At 41.7% G+C, this 23,146-nt stretch overlaps 1 protein-coding gene across 4 annotated transcripts in view; it reads right to left on the bottom strand.

The window, feature by feature from the left end:
• Positions 1-23,146, bottom strand: part of LOC137646999 (lymphocyte cytosolic protein 2-like) — a 428,100-nt gene that overhangs the window by 134,973 nt on the left and 269,981 nt on the right. For all 4 annotated transcript variants that reach the window (XM_068380101.1, XM_068380100.1, XM_068380102.1 and 1 more), the window contains 3 exons: positions 18,364-18,422; positions 4,726-4,768; positions 4,438-4,491 (listed from right to left, as the gene is read on the bottom strand). In XM_068380101.1, the coding sequence (XP_068236202.1) occupies positions 4,438-4,491; positions 4,726-4,768; positions 18,364-18,422 (156 nt within the window). The remainder of the gene's footprint in view (positions 1-4,437; positions 4,492-4,725; positions 4,769-18,363; positions 18,423-23,146) is intronic.

The raw sequence follows: 23,146 nt of genomic DNA, 5'->3' as shown, positions 1-23,146 counted from the left end.
AGTTTTTGTGGTTGTTGCTGTCATTATTATTACTATTATTAATTATTATCAATTATTATAATTATTAATTATCATTTATAATTATTAATTATTAATTATTAATTATTAGTTATTATTATTATTAATTATTATTATTATTATCATAATTATAATAATTATAATCATTATCATAATTATTATTATAATTCTAATTATTATTATTAATTATAATTATCATCATCAATTATAATTATCATTATTAATTATAATTATTATTATCAATTATAATTATTATTATCAATTATAATTATTACTATTGATTCTAATTATTATTAATTATAATGATTATTAATTATAATGATTATTATCAATTATAATTATTATTATTAATTATAATTATTATTAATTATAATCATAATTATTAACTACAATTATTATCATCAATTATAATTACTATTAATTATAATTATTACTATTAATTATAATTATTACTATTAATTATAATTATTATTATTAATTATAATTATACATACATACATATACCAAAGGCACTTCCCCCAATTTTGGGGGGTAACCGACATCAAACAAATGAAACAATAAAAGGGGATGTCTCCTCTCTATGTTCCTCCCAGCCTGACAAGGGACTCAACCGAGTTCGGCTGGTACTGCTAGGGTGGCACAGCCCACCCTTCCACATTATCCACCACAGATGAAGCTTCATAATGCTGAATCCCCTACTGCTGCTACCTTCACGGTCATCCAAGGCACCAGAGGAAGCAGCAGGGCCTACCGGAACTGCATCACAATCGATCGCCATTCATTCCTATTTCTAGCACTCTCTCTTGCCTCTCTCACATCTATCCTCCTATCACCCAGAGCTTTCTTCACACCATCCATCCACCCAAACCTTGGCCTTCCTCTTGTACAATACTTCTCCCATCAACTCTTGCATTCATCACCTTCTTTAGCAGACAGCCATTTTCCATTCTCTCAACATGGCCAAACTATCCCAACACATTCATATCCACTAGCTGCTAACTCATTTCTAACACCGGTTCTCATCCTCACTACTTCATTCCTAATCCTATCTACTCTAGATACACCAGCCATACTCCTTAGACACTTCATCTCAAACACATTAAATTTTTGTCTCTCCATCACTTTCATTCCCCACAACTCCGATCCACACATCACAGTTGGTACAATCACTTTCTCATATAGAACTCTCTTTACATTCATGCCCAACCCTCTATTTTTTACTACTCCCTTAACTGCCCCCAACACTTTGCATCCTGCATTCACTCTCTGACGTACATCTGCTTCCACTCCACCATTTGCTGCAACAACAGACCCCAAGTACTTAAACTGATCCACCTCCTCAAATAACTCTCCATTCAACATGACATTCAACCTTGCACCACCTTCCCTTCTTGTACATCTCGTAACCTTACTCTTACCCACATTAACTCTCAACTTCCTTCTCTCACACACCCTTCCAAATTCTGTCACTAATCGGCCAAGCTTCTCTTCCGCGTCTGCAACCAGTACAGTATCATCCGCAAACAACAACTAATTTACCTCCCATTCATGCTCATTTTCGTCTACCAGTTTCAATCCTCGTCCAAGCCTTGAGCATTCACCTCTCTCACCACTCCATCAACATACAAGTTAAACAACCACGGTGACATCACACATCCCTGTCTCCGTCCCACTCTCACCAGAAACCAATCGCTCACTTCATTTCCTATCCTAACACATGCTTTACTACCTTTCTAGAAACTTTTCACTGTTTGCAAAGACCTTCCACCAACTCCATATAACCTCATCACATTCCACATTGCTTCCCTATCAACTCTATCATATGCTTTCTCCAGATCCATAAACGCAACATACACATTCTTAACTTTTGCTAAATATTTCTCTCATATTTGCATAACTGTAAAAATCTGATTCATACAACCCCTACCTCTTCTAAAACCACCATGCACTTCTAAGATTGCATTCTCTGTTTTATCCTTAATCCTATTAATTAGTACTCTACCATACACTTTTCCAACTACGCTCAACAAACTAATACCCCTTGAATTACAACACTCATGCACATCTCCCTTACCCTTGTATAGTGGTACAATACAAGCACAAACCCAATCTAGTGGTACCATTGACAACACAAAACAAACATTAAACAATCTCACCAACCATTCAAGTACAGTCACACCCCCTTCCTTCAACATCTCAGCTCTCACACCATCCATACCAGACGCTTTTCCTACTCTCGTTTCATCTAGTGCTCTCCTCACTTCCTCTCTTGTAATCTCTCTCCCATTCTCATCCCCCATCACTGGCACCTCAACACCTGCAACAGCAATTATATCTGCCTCCCTATTATCCTCAACATTCAGTAAACTTTCAAAATACTCCGCCCACCTTTTCCTTGCCTCCTCTCCTTTTAACAACCTTCCATTTCCATACTTCACTGTCTCTTCAATTCTTGAACCAGCCTTCCTTACTCTCTTCACTTCTTTCCAAAACTTCTTCTTATTCTCTTCATATGAATGACCCAATCCCTGACCCCACCTCAGGTCAGCTGCCCTCTTTGCCTCACTTACCTTGCGCTTTACTTCCACATTTTTCTCTCTATATTTTTCATACTTCTCTACACTATTACTCTGCAGCCATTCTTCAAAAGCCCTCTTTTTCTCTTCCACTTTTACCTTCACTCCTTCATTCCACCATTCACTGCCCTTCCTCATGCTGCCTCCAACAAACTTCTTGCCCCACACATCACTTGCAATCCCAACAAAATTTTCTTTTACTAACTTCCACTCCTCCTCTAAATTACCAGTTTCTCTTACTTTCACTTCGTCATATGCCATTTTCAACTTTTCTTGATATTTACTTTTTACCCCCAGTTTTATTAGCTCTTCAACCCTCACTAGCTCCCTTTTACATCCACCTACTCTATTCCCCCACTCTTTTGCTACAACTAATTTTCCTTTCACCAAAAAATGATCAGACATACCGTTAGCCATACCCCTAAACACGTGCACGTCTTTCAATCTTCCAAACATTCTTTTAGTTATCAACACATAATCCATTAATGCCCTTTCTACCACTCTTCCATTTGCCACTCTTACCCATGTATACTTGTTTTTATCTTTCTTTTTGCAAATACTAGAACTTATCACCATCTCTTGCTCAACACACATATCTACCAGTCTCTCACCACTCATTTTCACCTAGTACGCCATACTTCCCAATGACACCTTCTACCTCTGCCATTTAAGCCACCCATGACAACTACATAATTCCTTCTACCCAGTCCTTCTACACACCTAGTTAATTCATTCCAGAACTCATTCCGCTCTTCTTCACTTTTCTCACAACCTGCCCCATTCGCACTGACAAAAGCCCAACATTCCCTACCCAACCTAACCCTTACCCACATTAACCTAATAATAATAATAATAATAATAATAATAATAATAATAATAATTATTATTATTATTATTATTTTTATCATTATTATTATTATTATTAGTATTATTATGATTATTATTATTATTTTTATTATGATGATTATGATTATGATTATTATGATTATTATTATTATCATTATTATTATGATTGTTATTATTATTATGATTATTATTAGTATTATCATTATTATTATTATCATTATTATTATTATTACGATGATGATTATTATTATTATTATTATTATTATTATTATTATTATTATTATTATTATGATGATGATGATGATGATGATTATAATGATTATTATTACTTCCTAAGCTACAACACTAGTTGGAAACGCAGGATGCTATAAACATAAGAGCTACAACAGGGAAAATAGCCCAGTGAGGAAAGGAAACAAGGAAAAATAAAATATTTTAAGAACAGCAACAACATCTAAACAAATATTTCCTATATAAACTAGAAAAACTTTAAAAAATCAAGCGAAAGAGAAATTAGATAGAATAGTGTGCCTCAGTGTACCCTCAAGCAAGAGAACTCTAACTAAAGACAGTGGAAGACCGTGTTAGAGGCTATGGCACTATCCAAGACTAGAAAACAATGGTTTGATTTTGCAGTGTCCTTATCCTAGAAGAGCTGCTTACCATAGCTAAAGAGTCTCTTCTACCCTTACCGAGAGGAAAGTTGCCACTGACCAATTACAGTGCAGTAGTTAACTCTTTTGGTGAAGAAGAATTGTTTGGTAATCTCAGTGTTGTCAGGTGTATGAGGATAGGGAAAATCTGGAAAGAATAGACCTGACTATTCAGTGTATGTGTAGGCAACGAGAAAGTCAACAATAACCAGAGAGAAGGATCCAATGTAGTACTGACTGGCCAGTCAAAGGACCACATAATTCCCTAGTAGTAGTATCTCAACGGGTGGCTGGTGCCCTGGCCAACCTTCTACCTATTAAAAGTTGATAGTAATTATACTTACCATAGATGTTCCATGTGGGTTTTCAACAACTTCATATGCATTATCAGTATCTTCCTGAAAGGATCAAGATAGAGATTCAGTTAATTAAACTTTTTCTACTATAAATGGCTGTAGAGTAATGTATATAAAACTGTTCTTTGTATAAACAATATTTGTTTGCTCCACATTCATTAATTCATACTATCTAATTACAACAAATATCACCAAATGAAGTTTATTATTTTCAGATGACAAAGGGAATTAATGTGAAAGAGTTGATAGGATTTATAATGTTTAAATATTGCTTACCACAGGAGGTGACGGCTCATATGGATTTTTTAATCGTCCTTCACTGGTAAATGGAAGGAAAAAAAATATTACTGGCCTGAAATTTAGCAAATATAAATATGACTAGCTGAAAAGATCACTGAATAAAGCAGTTAGTTATACAGTATTTTTGTACAATTTGCTCATGATACAATATCTAGCTATAGGATCATAATATTAGAGATCAAGGTAAATAAATGGTGCATGACAATAATAATTTGATGGATCAGTCCAAGAGGAAACTTCATACCTATTTCGCTGTAAATATTCTAAATAATTAATAGAAAAGAAACTAATTGTGTTAATTTAAGAAGGTGAATACAAGAGTTGATGGGAGAAGTGCAAGAGGAATACCAAGGTTTGGGTGAATGGATGGAGTGAAAAAAGCCCTAGGTGACAGGAGGATATATGTGACAGCGGCAAAAGAGCATGCAAGGAATAGAAATAAATGACGTATCTGTGACACAGTTACGATAGGCCCTGCTGTCACCTCGGGTCACATTATGGTGACCACTGAGGTAGTGGCAGTAGGGGAGTCAGAATATAAAGCTTCATTTGTGGTGGAAGATAGGGGCGGGTAGGGTGTAGGAACCAAGCAGTACCAACCAAAATCAGACGAGTCCCTCGTAAGGCAAGGACCCAAGAGAAAAAATATGCCTATCGTTTCTTTTGATGTTGGCTACAATCCAAAATTGGGGAAGTGCCAAGGTAGATAGACAACCAGTAAGCCATTGTAGTTATTCGTAATATTTTTTTCTTTGTAATTTACAATTTTAGCCTTTTTTTCCTCAATAAACACATGCCCATGGTAAAGGAAAGGAACATCAGCTGTTAAAGATATCGCAAAAAAGTTTTTCTTATCAAGCAAGGTCAAATTATCATTATTATTATTATTATTATTATTATCATTACTAGCTAAGTTACAACCCTAGTTGGAAAAGCAAGATGCTATAAGCCCAAGGGCTCCAACAGGGAAAAATAACCCGAAAAACAGAAACAAATAAACATGTATAAAAAATAATGAAAAATTAAAATATCCCAAAAACATTAACACAGATATTTTATATATAAACCATAAAAGGACTTATGTCAGTCAGCCTGTTCAACATAAAATCCTTTGCTGCAACTTTGAACTTTTGAAGTTCTACTGATTCAACTACCCGATTAGGAAGATCATTCCACAACTTGGTCACAACTGGATTAAAACTTCTAGAGTACTGTGTAGTATTGAGCCTCATGATTGAGAAGGTCTGACTATTAGAAATAACTGTATACCTAGTATTACAAATAGGATGGAACTGTCCAGGAAGATCTGAAAGCAAAGGATTGTCAGAATTACAAAAAATCTTATGCAACATGCATAATAAACTAATTGAATGATGATTCCAGAGATTAAGAAATCAAATAGACCATAAGTTCCTGTCGAACAAATCAAGATAAGAATCAGCAGCTGAAGACCAGACAGGAGAACAATACTCGAACAAGGTAGAATGAAAGAATTAAAACACTTCTTCAGAATAGATTGATCACTAATAATCTTAAGACCTTCTCAACTAGCCAATTTTTTGAACAATTGAAGAAGACACAGACCTAATGTGTTTCTCAAAAGTAAATTTGCTGTCGAGAATCACACCTAAAATTTCAAAAGAGTCATACAAAGTTGAAGAAACATTTTCAATGCTGAGATTCGGATGTTGAGGATCCACTGTCCATAACCTACTTACAATCATACTTTGAGTTTGGTTAGGATTTAAACTCATGTCCTATAATTTGCACCAATTTTAGCTAGATCTCTATTAAGGGATTCAGAACCACAGATCTACATTCAGGAGATGGAATTGATGAAGAGTGTAGCATCATCTGAATATGCAACAAGCTTGTTTTCTAGGCCAAACCACATGTCATGTGTATATAGTATGAAAAGGGGCCTAGAACACTACCCTGAGGAACACCAGATATCACATTAATATATTCACTATGGTGCCCATCAACAACAACTCTTTGCAATCTATTACTTAAAAATTCAATAATGATGCTAGGAAACGACTAACCCACTCTCAACTGTTTGAGTTTGAAAACAAGAGCCTCATGATTAACACGGAGAAAAGCAGCACTAAAATCAAGGCCAATCATACAAACTTCCTGACCATAATCAAGAGATTTCTGTATGGCATTGGAGATTCTAAGAAGGGCATCATGTAAGGAATGTCTTGTCAAGGACTATACTTGGTCTTCATTTCCTCGCATTCAAGAATACTGGAAATATGACAAATTTGGAAGCAATTTGTATTTTTCCAAAAGATACAGACCTGTAGCTATTTATAAGGGATATTACTTTCGGTGAAGCTGAAAGACAAGCCATAAGACTTCTAGCGAGGGTTAGTTAGCTATCCAGTTCACTCACACACCTAGGCTTAGTGACCACTTTTGCTTGGGAGTAGGATTTCTAGGGGATAGGTGCTTCTGGGCCAATTTGTATAAATAGTTACATGTTTATATCATTAGAGAAAATACAAATTACTTCCAAATTTGTAATTTGCTCCGTAATTAATACAAACCGAAGCTATTTTTAGGATAACTTACCCCTTAGGAGGGTGAAAGTCTGTGCTAACTGGCTTCTTGGCAATGACTCGGGGTTTCCCCATACGTAACTAGTAGAAGCCCTACACCTCGCTAAAACACTGCTAAGCACAATCCGTGGCTTATGCAAGCTGTTTGCTTGTGATACTAGTAATGTGACTGTCTAGATAAGAGTTCTTCGCATCATAGGAATCTTCCGAGGCTACCATAAACATTGTCCAATACCCCACTTGCTAGGGGTATGGGGACGCAACAAGTATTATTTCAATACCAGGTTATACAAGAAAAAATGGTTTTACCTGCAGATGGGTGACGCCAGCTTTGCAGAGGACCCTGGGTGCAGATTCCCTAATACAGGGGAATATGAAGGAAAGAGAGAGCCAGTAATTCTTACGCATTCACCCAAGACTAATCCCGGATAACCCTTGCCCTCAACCCTCTGCTACTTGTCCATCAAGGAGCTTGAGGTATTTAAACTACTTGTTGTGCTGCCACCACAGGCCAATGGAGAACATCTCCATGTCCCTGTGGGTCATGTCTTGCAGGTAGTGGGCAGTGCAGGTCATCCGACGCTTCCACACGCCCGCTTGTAATACCTGCGCCACAGAGTAGCTTCTTTTGAACGGCAGGGACGTTGCAATGCCCTTGACATTATGAGCTCTAGGTCGTCGTCGTGGTGGAAGAGGATCGGGATTTAGGGCCCGGTCAATGACCCTGCAAATCCAAGCAGAGATTGTGTTCTCCGTGACCCTCCTCTTAACCTTCCCCGGGCTGACAAAGAGTGCTGATACTCGGGGACAAGCTACTGATGTTCTTTTGAGGTAACAACCCAAACACCTTACTCGGCATAGTAACAATTAATCTGCATCACCAGTTACAATACAAAACTCCCAATCCGGAAGGGCCGGAATCTAGGATCCGCTACTCCCAGATTTTGAGTCTTAGCAATAAACTCAGGACGAAGTTGAGAATTACCTCTCTCTAACCCCTTGAAAGGGGCAATGTCATAGGAAAAACCATCAGTCCACTAACTCTCTTGGCCGAAGCCAAGACGAGTAGAAACAGTCTCCAAAGTGAGATGGTGATCTGTTGCCTGGCGTAATAGTTCGTAAGGAGCACCTTTTCAGAGACTGCAGGACACCAACCACGTTCCAAGTAGGAGGTCTAACATCTGACTGGGGGCAGGTAAGCTTGTAGCTTCGTATGAAAAGAGAAATATCCAACAAGAAAAGAATGTCGACTCCTTTCAATTTAAAGGCAAGAATCAAGGCTGATCGGTAGCCTTTTACTGCCGAAACCGAGAAGAGCATTTCCTCCCGACGGTGCACAAGGAACTCAGCTATTGTTGGAATAGTGGCATCGAGGGGAGAGATACCCCTTCCACGAAACCAACCACAGTAAAAAACCTACTTTGTCTGGTAGACCGAGGCTGAGTATCGTCGAAGGTGTCCAGCCATCCTTCTTGCAACTTGTTGCAAAAATCCTTCTTGAGTGAGGAGGTGCTGGATAGTCTTCAGCGTCAAATCGTAGTACGAAGCTACGGCTTTGTGGAAGATGTTCACACGTGGTTGTTTAAGTAGATTGTGTCGTGGAGGGAGTTCCCTAAGAAGCTCCGTCAAGAGTTGCAGAAGGTCCGGGAACCACTCTGCGTGAGGCCATAGCAGAGCTATGAGAGTCATAGAGATTGTCAGATGCTCTGGTCTTGTTGAGTACTCTTCTCATTAGATAGAACAGGGGAAAGGTGTAGACATCAATGTTGCCCCACAATTGTTGGATGTATCTTGCCAGAGAACCTAGGGATTCAGGACTGGGGAGCAGTAAAGCGGTAATCTGAAATTCAGGGATGTCACTAACAAATCCACAGTCGGGGAACCCGAAAAAGTCAGGACTTTTTTGGCTACTAGATGATTCAAAGACCACTCAGAGCCCACTATCTGTGATTGTCTGTGATCATACCTAGGTATACCAGTCTTTGACAGGGAAGCAGGGATGACTTTTTGAGATTTAGCACAATCCCCAGATCTTGGCAAAACACTAGAATTCTGTCTAAGTGTTGAAAAAGGGCTGCCACCAAGTCTGCTAGGATCAGCCAGTCATCCGGATATCTTAGGAGAAGGATGTCGACCCTGTGACCCCAGGATGATACTAGGGGAAATAGTCTCATGAAGACCTGAGATACCATGGAAAGACAGAAGCACAGCACCTTGAACTGGTATTACTTGTTGTCGAGTATGATCCTTAGATACTTCCTTGAAGATGGATGAACTGGGATCTGGAAGTATGCGTCCTTGAGATCTAGTGTGCACATGAAGTCCTGTGGTCTTACTGCTTGTCTGACAGTGTCTGCCGTCTCCATGCTGAACAGAATTTTCCTGACAAACTTGTTCAGTGCTGAGAGGTTGATGACTGATCTCCAGCCTTCAGATGCCTTTTTCACAAGAGTCGACTGAAAAAACCTGGGAAGTCGTTAAGGACCTCTTGGAGAGTGCCCTTTTCCCACATGGTCTGGGCTCCTTTGCAGATCCTTTCGCATTTGAGCTCGTTGTCACTGGAATCTTGGTCAGTGGAGGGAGAGATTGAATAAACAGGATGCGATACCCTGAACAAACCACGGAGATTGTTCAGGGTTTGGCCCCGAGCTGCATCTACCTCTGTCAGCAGCGATGCAGGCATCCCCCCCCCACTGGTGGACAAGTGAGGGGATCGCCCATCCTAGTGGTTGCGGCCTCAGCCACCTCCTCTAGGATATTTCCCTCCACGGGAGGACTTGGTGCCTTTCCTGTCCTTGGCAGGAAAGGGCTTATTAGACATCTTTATATCTGTCGCTGCAGTCCTGCTTGTCGTCAGTTTCTGCTATGTTTGTTTTGCAGAGGAGAGGTTGGTCTATAGAGCCGGGATGTTAAGGCCCTAGGGAGACGGGAGTCCTGGTGGGACTTCCTCCATCTCTCAGCAGCTCGCTTGACGTCTCCCGGCTTAAACAGAGAGGAACCCTCCAGAGAAGAGTTTCCAGAGTTTCACAATCTCACTTTGTGGGATTTGGCGATGACGTCTCCCAATTATCGAGTCCCTCCTTCTTAGGATGGTGTTTGCCCATGAAGTTAACTACTTGATGGGCAAGGAACTCGATGGTACGAGTGCCCGATAGAAGAAAGATCTCGATCGCCTTCCTGGAGCTTTCCTTGGATAAATCTTCAGTCCGCACCACGTTTTCCACAGACCCCAACCAGAAGTCCAGCCACAAAGTAGCCTGCATAGCGTACTTTGCCACTTTCTCCTGATTGAGGATCTCAGAAGCGGAGAATGACACTTGTAGTCTGGAAAGTCCCTCCAGAGAGATCCCCTTCGTCAATTCCTCTACAGAATGATGCGGAGGAAGGGCCAAAGGAGGCTCATCAAGGACATCATAGTACTCCCTCTGCTGAACACCAGGAGGTGGGAGGTGTCTTGAGGATGAGCTTGTGCAAAGGGAGCGAGAAGAGCTGGTAAGCTGAAACAGACCCTTCCGTCGAGCACTCTTCAGCCCTTGAGACCAGGGCAGGGCTGCAGTGGACTTGTGGGCTTTTGAGTGCCGAAGACACGGTCCCTTTCCCCTCCTGAGGAGCCATTACTGGGTCTGCCAACCCATTGAAGGACCTCATACAGGCCAAAGCCTGCCAGAAGGTGTGGTCGGACTCTCTCTTTTCCGCTTCCTATGGTTTAGGACTGACAGCGAACACCGAGTCTTCCGCCTACGAGACATCATCTCGGGGTGGGCCATGGTCGTGGTGACGTCTACCTGACCATCTCCGCGGGTCTAGCAAACCTCGTCGAGGACTTTGACATAGTCTTGGAGACTTTGGACTCTTTCCTTGGCAGGAGGAATGTCTTCAAAAATGATGGTTTTGGCGGGAAGAATGTCTTCAAAACTGATGGTTCTGATGGAACACCATTCTGCTACTCACCCGTAGGGGGAAGATAGCATCTTCTACAGGTTTAGAGGCTGCCCTCATCTCTCGAGGAACCCCCTCACTGGGAGAGGGGCAAACGGAGCTAACTAGGGACTTCTCCCTACTTCTCCTTACTTCTAGATCAATGGATTTGAAGGGGGGTTGGACGAGGAGTAGGCATGATGATGTTTAGACTAGGCGTAGACGTCTTGACCCTGGGTGAGACCTCCTCGTCGGCCACTCCTCTCTTCCTCTTCAGGGGAAAGGAAGAGACCAAAGTGTCTTTACGGGAAGGAACCTTGGATTTACGCCTTGGGTCAGCCGTTACAATAAATAAGGGTTTGTGTGAAAAAAACTCTACTAATTGTTTGTATGTTAGGAAAAAATATAGGTTACTTACAAATTTGTCCTTTTTTTTTCATTGTTTTTGTTTAATGAGCCTCAAGCCCCTAAAAATATTGTAATCTGTTTTTGTTTCTCTAAACAGGTAATTGACACCTCGCCTCACACTCAGTAGAGTCAAGTAGAGGCATAATGGTTTGCCATCTAAGTTGATCGTGAGTAACATCTCCGTTCTGATCCGGTTGTATTTCAGATATCTTGGTTCTGGTCGACCTGAAAAAATTAGTTAATAATTTTACAAACCTCCGTCCAGTTTATGGTGATGGAAAATTTGTGATAAAATTCTTGTGTTAACATTGGTGGTCGTTTAATTTCCAAAATATTTCTGTTTACTTTTGGTCATTTTCGCCTGTGAAAAATGGGGAACAGGGATGAGGAATATGATTATTTATTCAAAGTTGTGCTAATTGGAGATTCAAGTGATAGCAAGAGTAACCTACTGTCACGTTTCACACACAATGAATTCAACCTAGAATTGAAATTAATGATCGGTGTTGAGTTTGCCACCAGAAGCATAGAGGTATGGTATCATCTGTATACTGAGATCCTTGTTTCCTATGGTATTTACAAGAATTAAATTTGTTGCCGTTGGATGTAATTAAAGGTAAATCAGATGAATAGAACAGAGAAGTACTGTCATGAATAAGCGTATAGATTTCAAAGACCAAGCAATCGAAAAACATTATTATTATTATCTGCTAAGCTACAACACTAATTGGAAAAGCAGGATGCTATAAGCCTAGGAGCCCCAACAGGGAAAATAGCCCAGTAAGAAAAGGAAAGAAGGAGAGAGAAAATATTTCAAGAACAGCAACAACACTAAAATAAATACTTCCTATATAAACTATAAAAACTAACAAAACAAGAGGAAGAGAAATTAGATGGAATAGTGTGCTCGAGTGTACCCTCAAGCAAGAGAACTCTAACCCAAGACAGTCGAAGACCATGGTACAGAGGCTATGGCACTACCCAAGACTAGAGAACAATGGTTTGATTTTGGAGTGTCTTTCTCCTAGAAGAGCTGCTTACCATAGCTAAAGAGTCTCTTCTACCCTTACCAAGAGGAAAGTAGCCACTGAACAATTACAGTGCAATAGTTAACCGTTAGGTGAATAAGAATTGTTTGGTAATATCAGTGTTGTCAGGTGCATGAGGACAGAAGAAAATCTGTAAAGAATAGGCCAGACTATTCGGTGTATGTGTAGGCAAAATGAAAGTGCACCGTAACCAGTGAGAAGGATCCAACGTCATTCGAAAGATGCATGAATCGTCATAATCAACGTTATTTACTGAACGTACCCGCACCTACATGTCTGATGTGGCGCCATTGGCTTGCGTTAACAACAGTGTCAGATCACAAGAGAGGGCAGAGTAGAGTTAATGATACTGACAGAAAATCCTCACTTGATAGGGGTAGAAAATAGCCCCATAGTAGGGTGATAATCCTTTGTGATTGAAAGTTTTTACCTGCTGATTGTATTCTTGTATCATAGAATAAAACAAATGCTATGCTGCACACACACATATACTATGATTAGCTTTAGAAATATAATAAACTTTACTGAACTTTTGTGAGTGATGCTTTCACCAAATGTGTGGCTTACTGAGTAACCTTTACCTGATGATTTAGTATTACTGTAATATGGAAGAGTTTAATAATTGATTTTCTCTTCTTTCTTTTTCTTTTTTGGTCAAATCTTTAATTTTTAGCCTAGTCATTGTGGGTCTGAAGTGTACGGGGATAATAGGTTTTCTTGCAATATAAATTTTCTTTTTTTCATTTTGGTAATATTTTTTTTTTTTATCTTTTTTCAATACACGCTTCCTCCCAAAGGGCGTTTTACATTCCAGCCTGTAGAAATTCCCATTGTCAATTTTTTCTTCTCCTAATGTTCAAATAACCTGAAATAACAAAATGTCCTACCTAAAAAGCATACTGCTCATCTTTATCTAGGACTCTCCGTGCACAGCATTGCGGAAAAAGACGGTATAACTCTAGAAAATAATACTAGTAAACTGAGGTTCTAGTTGGGTCCCCCTTGCCCAGTATGAAATCAAAGAGGTGGTGCCCAGCTCTTGACAGTTTACCTTTCATTCAGATCTATGGGTATTCCACCCTTATTCTTTTTGTGTGGTCAAACGGTGTATGGTCGGCATTCAGACACTAGGCAGTCCGCAAACCACTACACTGTTGGCGAGGAAGACTCCTCCAGGGGAATCCTGGGAGTCTGAAGGGAGAGCAGGGGGAAAACCTGTTGCAAAGGTTTGGGAAACAGCCCTCACCAGGGCTCCACAGCTCTATCAAAGATGTCCCATGAAGGGAATGATGACGAGAGTTCCCACAAGTAAGTCCCGCCCGCTATCAAAGAAGACCCAGCAGAGTGCTGAGGTGCTAAAGTGTGCTTTCGCGAGAACGGAACAGGTCGTGAAGGAGGATCTCTCGGAACCTTGAACACCTGCTGGATGAAAGACAACTTGAATTTCTCTACTCTCAACGGAGAACGTAACGTCCTGCGCTTACAGGAGAAGAACTAGGTGAATGCGAACTATGAGTAGGACAATGTTCCCGCTCTGGAGAGGGCCTGGAAGATCAAGAAAGAGAAGGCTTGTTAAGCCTCTCCTCACGAAAACGAAGCTTTTCTGTAGAAGTGCGACGTTCTGGCTAACGTTGTCGGCTTTCTTGGACTGATTCCCGATTTCGCTGTGCAGCTGGAGAGTCATCACGTGGTCACCTTCCGACGAGCTGTCTATGGCGACTGTCGGTCACCCGACGATCAGCGAGCTGGCGAACGACAAACAGCGAGAATTTGATGTCGTCTGCCTTCCGGTCTCTTCAGAGATCAGCAAAACATCGGTGAATGACGAACAAAGGGTGACTGGCAAACAGTCGGCGGCTGCTTGCGGGCTGGAAAGCGGCGGGCTGTCGGTGGGTGGCGAGCTGTTGGCGAGTGGCGAGCTGTTGGCGAGTGGCAAGTGGCGAGCTGTCGGCGAGTGGCGAGCTGTTGGCGAGTGGTGAGCTGTTGGCGATCGGTGAACTGGCGATCGGCGAGTCAAGTGATGGGTAAGTTGGTGAACGGTGAGATGGGAGATCGGTAACCTGGGGACGATCGACGAACATTAGGAAAACGGCAAATTTGTAGAAGCCCACAAACGGCGAACAGCTGCCTGCTGACAAGGGACGAGCGACCAGGTGGCTGGAACCAGCTGGAGAAGTACGTCACTGACGAGCAGATGGATAGGAGAGATGATATGATGAACGCAGCGAGGCTGCCGAACGACGAGACCGAGTAGAGTCCAATGACACAGACGAGGGTCAGGGAACCAGGAGGAGTGTAGCATGACTGACGAGCATTGTTGGACTGACGAGCTCTGGGCAACAAAAGATTTTCCAAGGGGGATCGTTCTGCAGCGGAAGACGACGAGCTAAACAGATACCTCCTTACTGAAGGCGAAGGAGAACGTCTAAGGCGAAGAGGAGTATGAGCACACGAGGATGACGGCCGTGAGGGCGAGCCTCCGCAGGGGAGGGCTGAGCAGCAGGCTGGTCACTAGAAGGCCTCCGAAGAGGAGTGTCAAAGGGGTGGTCTCTCGCAAACGAGAGAAGTGACCACCCACAAGAGAGACTTTCTTCCACCCCCGAAGAATGATCGGAGAGGGGGGAAGCCCAGTCCTTGGTGGCGGCGGCCAGAACGGAAGATGAGACAGGATCAGAGTCCGCAGGAACGGCCATAGAAGATTCCTTATGGATCTGAAGATGGACACTCAGCAAGGCCATCGGGTCGACCTACAAAGTGGAAGAATGCTGCAACTCGGCACCCCGTTGGATGGGCTGCACCAACACCTTCGAAGGTTGGCCGGGCAATTCAAGGGATGGCCACACCTGCAAAACAGAAGAAAGAAACAAGAGCTAACACGGGAGAGGTGGGGCTGCTTCGCTAGGGGAAGCAACACTGAGGACCGAGGTTGTCCAGGAGTTAAGTGTCCTGCGCTACTACTCGACGGTTCCCCGGAGGAAGCCAGCCAAGCAGGAGCTTCAGAGGAAGACACCAAAGGAGAAGAATCCCTTTTAGCCGCCTTCTTCCGCTGCCGCCCAAACCTTTCCCACTGGGAGGCAGACCACTCTCGACATTTATTCAAGTGTTACCGGTATTGCAGAGTTGAGCTCTGCATGCGGGACACAACCGGTGAAGATCAATTTTTATGGAGGACAAATGTCCCGCAGAAGTGGCCCTCAGGACCAGGGCAGGTAAGCATTGCTGATAAGAAGGCAAATACACACAAATTGTAAAAGAAAAAGCAAAAAAGTTATTAATAATGGCTGTCCAAAAATTTGGTGAGGAGGAAGAGCGGTAACAACCATTCTCCATATGAGCCAAAAGCAAAGTGAGTTACAGTCACAGGTGTGTGAGTGAGAGAGCTAGCTACTAGCCCCACATCCCCACTAACTAGCTGGTAGGCGGTTAACCCTCACCAAATTCTAATGGCTTATCTTTCAGCTTCACCGAAAGTAATATCCCTATACAGTTCAAAGAGTTGGTTTGTATTCCAGTTATGGAACAAACAGAACTAAAAGTCTCGTCAGGAAGTTGATACCCTAAAACCTTTAATCTAAGATAATAGGAAAATTGTTTTGTATCTCAGCAAACCTTAAAATTTAAATAGAATTTTTGGTAAAAAGGCCTTCCTTACCCTGCACCAAGATCTGAACTAAGCTGTGTGAGGTGCTAGAAAATATAGCATGGTTCACTATGTAATTTTGCCAGATATTTGTGGAGAGTACAAAAAACTAAACTTATTTTATAGGCAATCAGAAAAATAATGTTTCAATTTGCACTGATACTTACATGGCTGCCAACCTGCATTTTACAAAATGTCTGCCATTTTTGGCCACAGAATCCAATGGTATTGAAATAAATAAGCTAGATTAAACTAAGACTTATTTGACTGAAAAATTCCTTTTTCATTGAATGTTTTACAAGTGATCAGACATGAACATTCCACCAAGTTAGTACTCATTAAGAACCAATATGCTCCTCATGACATAATTGGGTTTAATCTTTTAGGCAACCAAGGAGTCTACGCACCATCACCACCAGCTTCAACATTAATTTCATATGTGTTCTGTGTGTCCTCATCATTCTGACACTCACTGCTGCACTGGCAAAGATCGGTGATGGATAAGTTTTACATTCTGGCCGAAGAACAATCTTTTTTTGCATTGGTCGCTAACAATTTCAATGATGGCCTTTGGAGTTGGAAGTGCATCTGTCACATTGGTTTTATCTGGTCATTAGATTCCCTATGGTAGCCATTCTGCAAGGTATCTAAAAAAGGATCCTGCAGAGCAATGCTTGGATATGGAATCTCGGGACACAATGTCTTCATGTTCTAAAAGTAGGGGGTGATTTGTCACTTTCAGCCAAACACTCACAGCAGATATACCATCGGAGATGATCTTGGTGTAGATGTATCCAGGGCACGTAAGCTGCATAGATGAAACTAGCCAGAGTTGCCAACATAGTTTCGGTCATTTCTACCTCTGCTGAAAGCATCTTCAGAGTACGGATTACATCTTGATTTACCTTCATGTAAACTTACAACCAGGTTGCTTTGTCTATACAAGAGAATCAACCAGTGTTGTCAGCATCAGTGAATGTATGAAACGCAGACAAAACCTTTATTTTTTCTGCTCTTATAGCTCTTCGCTGGAGAAAATTCCTATTTTAAAGCACCAAGGCTTATATACATAAAAGAACAAATCCAACTAAGCATGGAAACAAGCCATTAAGACTGCCTTTCTAACTATATAAACTCAGAGTGGATGAATCAAGTGGTGAAAATAAAACATCCCAAACATCTAAGGAGTGTTGATGCCTACAAAGTTGTGCATTTAGTAAAATTCTTACCCTTTGCATACTTCTGGATCTTAAGCCATCAAAGTTTTCGTAGAGTTTTACTATATGGATGATCTACCAGTTTTTAGGGATTGAACATCTTTAGTTTTACTTGCTGTTCTACTGTTGTTTTGACAAGTCAGTCTATAATAATTCAATCTACTAAGACACTTTCCCCCATTTTTGAGGGGTAACCAACATAAAGAAATAAGAACAAGGTGTACTTTTCTTCTCTTAGTGCCTCCCAGCATGACTAATGATTCAGGGAGTTTGGTTGGCACTGCTAGGGTGCCACAGCTCACCCTCCCCCGTTACCCACCATAAATGAAGCTTCATATGCCAAATCCCCAACTGCTACTACCTCCCCGGTCACCAAGGCGACCAAAGGAAGCAGCAGAGTCTATCAGAACTGTGTCACAATCGCTTGCCATTCATCCCTTTTTCTAGAATGCTCTTTTACCTCTCTCACATCTATCCTCCTATCACCTATGGCTTTCTACACTCCATCCATCCACCCAAATCTTGGTCTTCCTCTTGTACTTCTCCCATCAACTCTTGCATTCATCACCTTTTTCAGCAGACGGCCAGTTTACTTTCTCTCTACATGGTCAAACCCCCTCAACACATTCATATCCCCTCTAGCTGCTAATTCATTTCCTACACCCACTCTCACCCTCACTACTTTGTTCCTAACCATATCTAATCGAGATACACCAGCTATACTCCTCAGATAATTATTACCCTGTTTAATTCAAATTCTATTTCTGCAATACTGAAAAGTACTTCCATTTCATTAGTATATACATAACATATTTTACCTGTTTTGATTAGCAGAATGCTCTGACAACTTTTTTGGAGGCCAATCTATTGAGGTGTGCTAGAAAAAAAGAAAAACCAAATCACATTTAAATTCAAAGAGGCAGATTTTTTGTTTTAAATTTAAATAAATATTACAGTACTTTACAAATGCATCTCATATCTGGTTGACACATAGAAAGGTTAATAAAATATTAAAAAAAATTACCAATACTGTGTATCCCTTCATTAAGAGGTATCTCCTTTCATAATAAAAAAAGACCTCTTCTTCATAGTTCCTTAGATACTAACATCAATTTGAAAACTTTTTAATTTTTGTAAGAAATGTTATCGCATTAAATGTCTCATCCTAAAAATTTTGAATAATAAATCATGTGGAATGTGAGTAACATCTAATACTATCCTGTGTGAGAAAAAATTCTATTGGATATATGGCAAAAAATACAAATAATGAGGATTTGCATAATTTCCAAAAGTTTGATTTGGCCAAGGAATACGGGGACTTTACTATGATTTTCTTTTATGAATATAGAATACCAAATGTATTGTATCTACAAGACATGATAAGGATTTTACAGTGATACCTCTACATACGATCTTAATTCGTTCCAGAACTGCTTCGTATGTTAAAACTATCATATGTTGGAGCAAATATTCCCATAAGAATACACAGTAATTTGTTTAATTCGTTCCTCAGCCTAAAAACCCATAATAACTCCTTAATAAATGGCTACACATAATTACACATAACATTAATACAATACAGTATAATAATTATCTAAAAAAAATAATAAAGAAATAATAAATAAAAAAGGGGTTTTTATGTAACACTTTACCTTAGCGACAGGCCAGCGCAGGTGTAGGGACTGCTACGCAGGAGGAGATGGAAGATCAGCGAGGAGGTAGGGACGACAACTTTGTACGATAACGTGTACGATAACTTAACACTAACTTACACTATGTGAACTTTAACTTAACTTAGCTTATTTTTTTTTTTCATTTTTATAATTTTATATTTTTTTTTACATTTTTTTCTTTTCTTATTTTTAATTTTCATCACTTTCACTCGATTCGGTCTTCCTTTTCTTTGCTTCACTTTCTTTCTTTTCATCACGATCACTAGACCGTTTTAGAGATTTTTTAAAGAAACTATCGAGTGAAAGTTGCTTGGTACGGCTTTTGAGGATTTTTCTGAAATGAGTTAAGCAAACATCATCGAACTGCGCAACAACACGGCAAACCTGAAGTTTCTGTGAGTGATGCTTGTCGATGAAATCAACCATGTGTTGATGATATGCCAACATCTGTTTTATTTCCGCCGTACCTAAGATTTGGCCTACCTCCTCGGTCTCCTCCGACTCACTCAACTGCGCTTGGAACTCATCATGCTGCATGGCTTGCAGCTCCTTGAGTTCCTCGGTGGTGAGCTCTTCGTGATGCTCATCGACGAGTTCGGTGATGTCATCTTCATCCACCTCCAGACCCATGGACTTGCCAAGGGATACAATCTCTTCGACGTCTTCCTCGGCGGCAACCACAGGTTCATTCTCGGGTCCAAAACCTTCGAAATCTCTGGGAGCAACAGCATCAGGCCAAAGCTTCTTCCAAGCTGAATTCAGGGTCCGATGAGTTACTCCCTCCCAAGCCTGATCTATGATCTTTAAGCAGTGCCCGATATTAAAGTGGCTCCTCCAAAATTCACACAAAGTTAAGTTGGTGCTTTGCGTGACATTAAAGCACTGCTTAAATAAGTGCTTGGTGTACAGCTTCTTAAAATTAGAGATGACTTGCTGGTCCATGGGCTGGAGGATAGGGGTGGTATTCGGTGGAAGATACAACACTTTGATGAATTTGTATTCGTCGATGATATCATCTTCGAGTCCGGGGGGGTGAGCGGGTGCATTGTCCAAACAAAGCAAGCACTTCAAAGGCAAATTCCTCTACTGAAGCTACTTCATGACAGCAGGGCCGAAAATCACAAATTATTAGTAATTTGTATTTTTCCTAACATACTTACCGAGAACTACTTTCACAAGAGTTACCTGGAACCTCCTCTCAACCGACCAGAGTTTTGTGTAGTTTACCCTACTCCCGTTTTCTGTAATGGTAGGCCTAGGCGGAAGAATACGTGCCCTGAGGGCAATGCCGAGGCAGGCCACATGTGAGCTTGGGTCGCGACCTTCAGTAAGTTCTTTGAAAGTAAAAATACCAAAGATCAGTGAGGCACTCGGGGAAGGAAGGGAGGGCCATAACCCGAAAGAAGTTCTCGGTAAGTATGTTAGGAAAAATACAAATTACTAATAATTTTTTATTTGTTCCAACACAGGAACTAACCTCGAACTACTTTCATAGGAGACTTACACTTTAGGAGGTGGGAGTGCCTACCTGACTTAAGACCCAACTGACGGGATGACACGTACCTAGGCGAGGGACTAGGTACTGATGGTTAAGAAACTGGATAGTAGGATAAACTACACAAAGAGCTCATATTAGTGTATCAGTACTCACCCTTCAAAATTCCGTGATGAAGTGCTTGAAGAATTAGGAGATATACATGGTTGTGCAGGACTACTGGTCACGAGCTCTCAAGGAAAGAAAGTTAAAAAGCGAAGACAAGGGGAAGATAGAAAAGATCGCACCTGTGTCTGATGGTTTTGATATCCACGATTGAACCTGGGGCTTGGGCCGTTAAACCGGTTGGAGCGCGGAGATAACCGTACCAATCGAAAACCCATCTAGGGACTTCCTCGTACATTCCTTGAGGTAGTGAGACGTGAACGTCGACTGGCTTGACCAGGTGCCTGCTCTAAGAATCTGTGCTACTGACATGTTCTTTTCAAAAGCTAGAGAGGTACTAATACCTCTAACATCATGTGCTCTGGGTCTTCCTGGTACTGGCAGATCCACACTAGTGTAAGCCTTGATGATGACTTGTCTGAGCCAAAAGGAAATGGTGTTTTTAGAAATTTGCTTCTTAGTCGGACCTGTGGAGACGAAAAGGTTCTTTATACCTGGACGTAGATTGGCCGTCCTTTTCAGATATTTCCTTATAGCTCTGACTGGGCAAAATTTCAAGTCATCCAGATTGTCTGATCTGGGAATTGCTGGAATAGAGAAGCCCTCAAACTTAGGGTCCCAAACTGAGGGGTTTTGAGTTTTGGCCACGAACGAAGGTACAAACTTGAAGGAGACATCTCGCTAACCCCTCGAATGTTCTACTTCATAGGACAACCAATGGATATTTCCTACTCTCTTCGCTGAAGCCAACGCTAACAAGAAGACAGCTTTAAGCGTAAGGTTCCTATCCACTATATCTTTCAAGGGTTCGAAAGGGGGCTTACTAAGCATATCAAGTACTCTAGATACGTCCCATTGAGGAACCCTGGACGAAAAGGGAGGACAGGACTGCTCAAAACTCTTGATGAGCATCGAAATATGTCTAGAAGCACATAGATCAATTCCTTTCAAGAGAAAAACTTGTCCTAGAGTGGCTCGTAATCCTTTCACTGCTGGGATTGACATGCCCACCTCATCCCTGAGGTGGACGAGAAAGTCCGCGATGTCCGGGATCGATGCTTCTAAGGGCTTGATTTTTCTTGAAGCACACCACCTTGTAAAAGCTGCCTGTATTGCCGGGTATACTGCTGTTGAGGACTGCCTAAGATACCAAGACTTCCTGTCTGCTGTTTTCGCTGAATATCCCTGTCTCCTCAGAAGGCGCTGGATAACCTCCAGGCATGAAGACGAAGGGACTGAGGGTTCTCGTGGAACCTTAGAAAGTGTGGCTGCCTCAGTAGGTCTGATCTGTCTGGAAGAGGCCACGGAGGGAGTATTGCCAGTCCTTTTAGACCTGCGAACCACTCTCTCTCCGGCCACCAGGGCACTACCAAAGTCATTTTTAGGTTGTTGGCTGTCCTGACTCTGTTGAGCACTTGCCCGATCAGAGCAAAAGGAGGAAAGGCGTAAACGTCTAGGTTGTCCCACTTGTGCTAGAAGGCGTCCTCCAATGCTGCCTTTGGGTCTGGGACAGGAGAACAGAATACGGGAAGTTGTGCGTTCAGCCTTGTTGCGAAGAGATCCATTACCGGAGATCCCCACATTCGGATGATGAACTTCGCTACTTCCGGGTAAAGGGACCATTCTGTTCCTACCACTTGGCCTACTCTGCTGAGGCCGTCGGCCAGTACATTTTTCTTTCCCGGAATGAATCTCGCCGTCAACTTGACTTGTTCTTCTTCGGCCCATTTTAAGATCTGCCATGCGAGAACGCACAACTCCTTTGACTTCAATCCCCCTTTCTTTTTTATGTACGCCACTACTGTGGCGTTGTCCGACATCAGCGCCACTGTATTTCCTTTTAGGAGATCTCCGAAGTGCAGACAGGCTTCTTGGGCAGCTCTCATCTCCAGGACATTGATGTGTAGAGTTTTCTCGACTTCCGTCCAACTTCCTCTCGCCGCCTTTCCTAGGAGATGGGCTCCCCACCCCTCCTTTGAGGCGTCTGTGAAGAGAAGTAGTTCCGGAGGCCCGGAAGACAGCGGCATCCCTTTGAGAGTGTTCGAACGATCCTGCCACCATTCCAGGGACTGTCTTGTTTCTGGAAGAATCGGGACAATCTTGTAGGGGGAGCTCCTCTGATCCCAGAGATTCTTTAAGTTCCACTGAATGCTCCTGAGATTCTGTCTCCCTTGAGGGACCAGCTTCTCCAAAGACACTAGGTGGCCTATCAACCTCTGCCAATCCTTTGCCCTTCTGGGTTGGTCCGCTAGGAAGGGGCGGAGGACC

The sequence above is a fragment of the Palaemon carinicauda genome, chromosome 9 (genome assembly GCF_036898095.1).
Source record: "Palaemon carinicauda isolate YSFRI2023 chromosome 9, ASM3689809v2, whole genome shotgun sequence".
NCBI classification, from domain to species: domain Eukaryota; kingdom Metazoa; phylum Arthropoda; class Malacostraca; order Decapoda; family Palaemonidae; genus Palaemon; species Palaemon carinicauda.
Note: the sequence above shows the minus strand (reverse complement) of the source record. Positions and strands in the feature narration are given on the sequence as shown.